We start from the raw sequence: 5,351 nt of genomic DNA, 5'->3' as shown, positions 1-5,351 counted from the left end.
AGCTAGCTTATCCACTTCTTATCACTGCATTATAGCTTTCCATTTGTCTTTATATTTTCCTAATTTCCATTCCTTTTCTTCTTGTTTCCTAGGACAACGACACACGATGTTTCAAAGAAAAAGGACAATGACACAAGAAAGGGCTAATGCTAATCAACAACGTCACTGCTGCTGGAGAACAAGAGCACAAACAAGATCAGCGGATAATCTAGCAAAGGTTGGGAAAAGGGTTTCTCAACAAACGATCCAGTTCAATCATTGCATGAACATCGTCATCATCATATCAACCCTACCCTCCGTTCGTCACCAGACTCTCTCTGCTCTCTGCTTCTTGTTCTTCATTCAGATTCCTTGTTCATTCAGATTCAGATTGTTTGTTCATTCAGAGTTTCAGACTGCTCAAAAGAATAATATGGATTCATTATCACACAGCTAGCCTCTCCACCTCCACTGTTTAAAAATGCAGCCAGGACACGGCCGGTCCTAATACTATAGCCGCACACGTCATTTTGTAAGATTACCGAACATGGAACATCACTCTGATTGGTCGATGTTTACTGACAACATTGAAAACTGCAAACAGCAGAAACTTTAGTGTATATCTCTAAGTTTCCTTCGATCTTATCACAACAATGCTATGCTAGTATTATATACATGGTGCATTCATACATCATATATATTCCCCGTCAAATAGAGTAGTATGTAATTCTAAGTTTGATCACAAGTCATCTTTTTTTTTAAAAAAAAATGGCCAAGTATATAGAAAATAATATCAATATTTTTGTCTCCAAATATGTTTACTAAAAAAATCTATTCTACAATTAGTCTAATGACACTTAATCGATATTATAAATGTTAGTATTTTCTGATAAATTTGGTCAAATTTGAAGTGAGAATTGCATTATCTTTTGAGACAGGCAGTATACATCCAAGTCAACCGCTCTCATGAGGAAGCAAAGCAAGTAAGCAACCATCTCATCTCATAGGCCACATGTAAACTCCATGAAGTCATGTGATGTGGTGCACATATACTATTCTAGGGCTGTGAGGTCGGCTGCCATTGGTTCACAAAATCACAAAGAAGGTGCCGTGTAGGAGGCACCCAGCTAGCCTATACTACTGTATGTCTCATTGCATGCCTACATTCTTTCATTGCTGACTCTCCAATCTCCATGACAGATGGCGATCGTAGTTTTTCTCCAATTTAATTACAGTCCTAGCTAGTATTGCTTGACTTTGCTTTGGCCAATATGTGGTCAGGTCAAATTGCCCTGGGAGCAGATTCTGTGGGTTCACCTGCTTTACCTGCGGCTTGTTTTTGGCACACTCCCCCTCAATTAACATTTGGTAGGGCGCTAAGGTTTTAATCTTTCACAAGTAATGCTATGGGTCCCTCTCATGTAGATGTTATTCAGATATTTGACTGAGAGATTCACAAGGATGGATGTAATTAAATTAACTACTGCATCTGTTAGCTGCAGTAGCCTAGCCCACTGAATACTGATGGATCGTTCAAGTGGCAAATGTAACTATCAGGGTACATACATAAACTCCTGTCAGGAATAATCCGTTTCTGTGATGAACGCATGGATCTGGCCGTGGATTAGCTGGGCAGGAAAGGATATTAGAAAAGACAAGGGCCAACATCTCAAAGGCTCTAGAAGAACTGACCAAAGCTCAGCTTCGGTTATTTATTGGTTCCCAGTTGCCCATTGACAAAACAAAATGTTTGTGCATCACAGCATCAGCAAACAAGCATACAGGTAGCATTATCCGCTCGAGCTGTATTAAATTGCAGGAAAGAAGAGTTCAAAAGGGACTAAGTATGGTTCATTCTCTGTCTCAGAAACTCTGCCACTGCATTTTCTTTTCTTTTCTTGTGGTCACATTCACACCAATGGGACTTATCATGAGATTTGTTTAAGCCCAGTGTCATTGCAATAAACAAAACCTACTTAACTGACATGTAGAGAAGTCCAAGAATAAATGTACTACTTTACCTTCAAGAATCTATATTTTTCTTGGTTCAAAAAAAGAATCTATATTTTCACTGGCTGGAGTTCGGGTGTAGGTTGCCAAAAGCTTTCACCAACAATCATGCATATAAAAAGAGATTATATTAGTATAACAAGTACTCGGCAATGCGTGAATGTTAATAAACAAGTCCATCCCGGCCAACTGCATCAAGCAATTAAAATCATCTCCCAGCCGAGTAGGGACAGGATCCACCACCCATTTTTTACTCACAATGATTCCCCATTGGCTGTTCTGACTTGACATAGAGACGGATGCGATGAACAACACCAAGACACCACTGTATTTTTTTCCTAAAAAAAGAAATAAAGAAGAAAAGGACAGAAACTAGAAGTTGACCCCACCATTTGTCCCAAGAAATGTCAGCAAATGAGCTTGCATCTGTGTGTATAAGTAGTGGATTAACCGAGGCACAGGGTGGTTCAGGTGATAAGGAAGGTAGTGGTTGGAGGATAGATGGAGAGGAAACGGAAGGAGATGGAGAAGGGCAAGTCTGAGCTGAGAGTGGCCATGGAGGAGCTTCGTTTGTGCAGCTCAGGAGATGGGGAGGAGGATCAGGTGCAGGTGCAGCAGGTGAAAGTGCAGGAGCAGCCCAAGTCATCCACCATGGACCTCCTCTCTGTCTCCAAGCAGCTCATCCATGTCCTTGGTTCGTAACTGACTATACTCTGTCATATGCAAGTTCTGTACTGAAAGATTTCCATTTTCAGTTGGGATTATTATTTCGATCGGTTGTCAGGTAGTTTCAGCAAGTCTAGTGTTCTGATCAGTACTTGTTCAGATAGGTTCCTGTGTTCAGGACAATGATGTGATATTATTGTTCTGAGTCTTACTTTGCATTGAACAAAGGAAAGAAAAATTTGGTTGTTTCTGTATGCATGTATTGTGGGTCAGGTTTAGCATTCCTCAGTCCTCATTGTGTTGTCATATATGGGATGTGAGAATTCGCATACACCCTTTATGCCCTGTTAGATTCTTGGAGGGAATGGATACCTCAACTTAATAAGTGACCCACAGGCATTTGGCCTTTTTCTGTCATGAATAATGATGCCACCAAATTGGACATGGAACTACCCATGCAAAATGTGCAAGGGAGGAAATTTTTAATCTCTTCTGCCGACAGATATTTCTTTTAGCTTGACACACAGTGATCAGTGATGTAGTGCCATAGCCCTTTCCCAAATGATTTCTTTTTCAGACATCTTAGTCCTTGTTATTAAACCTTTTTTTTCCTATAATGGAAGGTTTTATTAAAATTTCCAAGAACAGTACATTGAGAAGATACAAAGTCTCGGAAAAGTAACATATTCCATCAGCCGTTGCTTTTTCCATGTGCTACTCTCTCCACTATATATCCCTCTTTCTGAAAAATCAGACTTAACTGACAAACTCTACCTTCTGTTCGATGAAGATGAGATTGGACCAACGTTGCTAGTCCTGAGGCAGGACATTCAGCAAAATGTTCAGGTAACCCTTTCTGTACTGAGCATGCCACTTTATGTACAGACTTATATTCCCAAGCTGCTCTAGTTGTCATCGATTTATTTGCATCTGTTCGAATCACTAACATATTCCCAAGCTGCTCTGTAGTTGTCATCGATTCATTTGCATCTGTTCGAATCACTAACCTAGAATTGGCTCTCGATCTCCCTCCCGTAGAGATTACAAGATCTGCATGAAAGAGACTCTTCCAAATATGCTAGCTTGACGACGATAGTTACTGAGGAAATTGAGCAAGGGACAGCAAAGAAGACCAAAAGCTGCACCAGAGCTATCATCTGGCTGTCTAGGTACACTGTTTGACTTCTAGTTTTGTATGTCTGGCATTTAGGCGTACCATCTCCAATTGTCCATTCTCTTACTAACATTTCCCCATAAACAATTAACCCAGGTCGATAAATTTCTCAAAATATTTACTGGAGAAGCTGCTAAAAACACCTGAGTCAAGCCTGGAAGAGATTGTCGAAGAAGCCTATGGAAATACTCTGAAGCCATGGCATGGCTGGATCTCATCAGCTGCTTACAAGGTATCACCTGAACATTTATTGTGCACTCCGAGCTAGTACAGTCACAAATCTTTTTTTTGTTTGCAGATACACTTCTTTTTTGTTTAAATTTGTGACCATGCTTGCTCCTGAGCTAATTGTGCTATGAATTAGTAGGTTTGGTTTTGTTCACTGACCTAATCTGTTGAGCATAGTTGTCAGGTAGCACTGAAGCTCATCCCAGAAAGAGAATTCTTCATAGCGCTGCTGATGGGTAATTGTCAAGACTTTGAGGATCTTGCAGAAGATGCCAAGACGTTGGCCTATGCTGTCCAGCCCCTGTTAGAGGAGATCGATGCAATTTCGGTCAGGGCTTCGAACTTCACATCTGTTTGCTAAGATTAATAAAAGTTGCAGTTGAAGATAAGAATTTCTTGCTCATGCAGTCTATGATTTGCAGGCTAAGCACAACTTGGACAAGATGAAATCCTCTTAGGACACAAGGATTTAGCCGATCACCTGATGATTGTACATAGCTGCATACATAACCTGACCTTGCCTTGTGCTTGTAAAAGTGAAAGGTTTAATTTTGGGTTTGCTTGTAGATTTCTAGTGCCAAATTGAATGTGTAAAAAATAGTGTTCAGTGTGTCCCTGTAGTAGTTTTCAGTGCATGTATACCCCTCATGACCCAAGCTCAGAGTCCTTCTAGTGACAAATTGAACAGTGCATGTTTCTTGGATTTTTTTTGACAAACTTCCTGTGGATTTTTAGATGTGTTTGTCATACCTTGCAATTATTGATTCCAGAGGACAAACACATCTAAAATCCAGAGGACGTTTTTCTTTTTCAAAATAAGTCGCGAGTATGACAAAATTTATAGGGGTATGTAAACAAAACTACACAACAGACTCAATCAAGACCTGTTTAGGTAAGCTAAAGGTTGTATATTGACTTTTAAAGCCTACTTCATCCAAACAAATTAACTTTTACACCAGCTTATATAGGGCAAAAGAAGTTTAAGGCTCCAAATGATCCAAACAGATCATCTTTTACACTGGCTTATTATGTAGGACAAAAGGACCTAAACGCTCTAGATTATCAAACAGAACAACTATTACACCGGGTTTTAACAATCCACCATCCATAAGCCATTTTTTTATCATTAAGTGAACAGTAAAATTCTAGCAAATAAAACAATGGCAGAGAGGGGCATATACTTAAACAAAACTAAGTGCATGTTTTCTTTATCGTAGAAGACATAAGCATTAATTTTCGTGTTTAATACCTATGCCTAATTAAAAAACCATTATATTTGTGTGTGCTCTCACTT

General features: G+C 39.5%; 1 protein-coding gene across 2 annotated transcripts; it reads left to right on the top strand.

The window, feature by feature from the left end:
- LOC8068532 (glycolipid transfer protein 2) lies at window positions 2,446-5,036 on the top strand. Of its 2 annotated transcripts, none has more exons than XR_002454828.1 (6): window positions 2,446-2,683; window positions 3,446-3,501; window positions 3,694-3,824; window positions 3,926-4,061; window positions 4,235-4,385; window positions 4,480-5,036. XR_002454828.1 is itself a non-coding variant. In XM_021464620.1 (6 exons), the coding sequence occupies exons 1-6, from the start codon at window positions 2,491-2,493 to the stop codon at window positions 4,513-4,515; spliced, it is 696 nt and encodes a 231-aa protein (XP_021320295.1). In that variant the 5' UTR covers window positions 2,446-2,490; the 3' UTR covers window positions 4,516-5,036. The 2 variants fall into 2 exon arrangements, 1 of the variants encoding a protein (XP_021320295.1); XM_021464620.1 differs by having other exon boundaries at window positions 4,242-4,385.

The sequence above is a fragment of the Sorghum bicolor genome, chromosome 7 (genome assembly GCF_000003195.3).
Source record: "Sorghum bicolor cultivar BTx623 chromosome 7, Sorghum_bicolor_NCBIv3, whole genome shotgun sequence".
Lineage (NCBI taxonomy): Eukaryota > Viridiplantae > Streptophyta > Magnoliopsida > Poales > Poaceae > Sorghum > Sorghum bicolor.
Note: the sequence above shows the minus strand (reverse complement) of the source record. Positions and strands in the feature narration are given on the sequence as shown.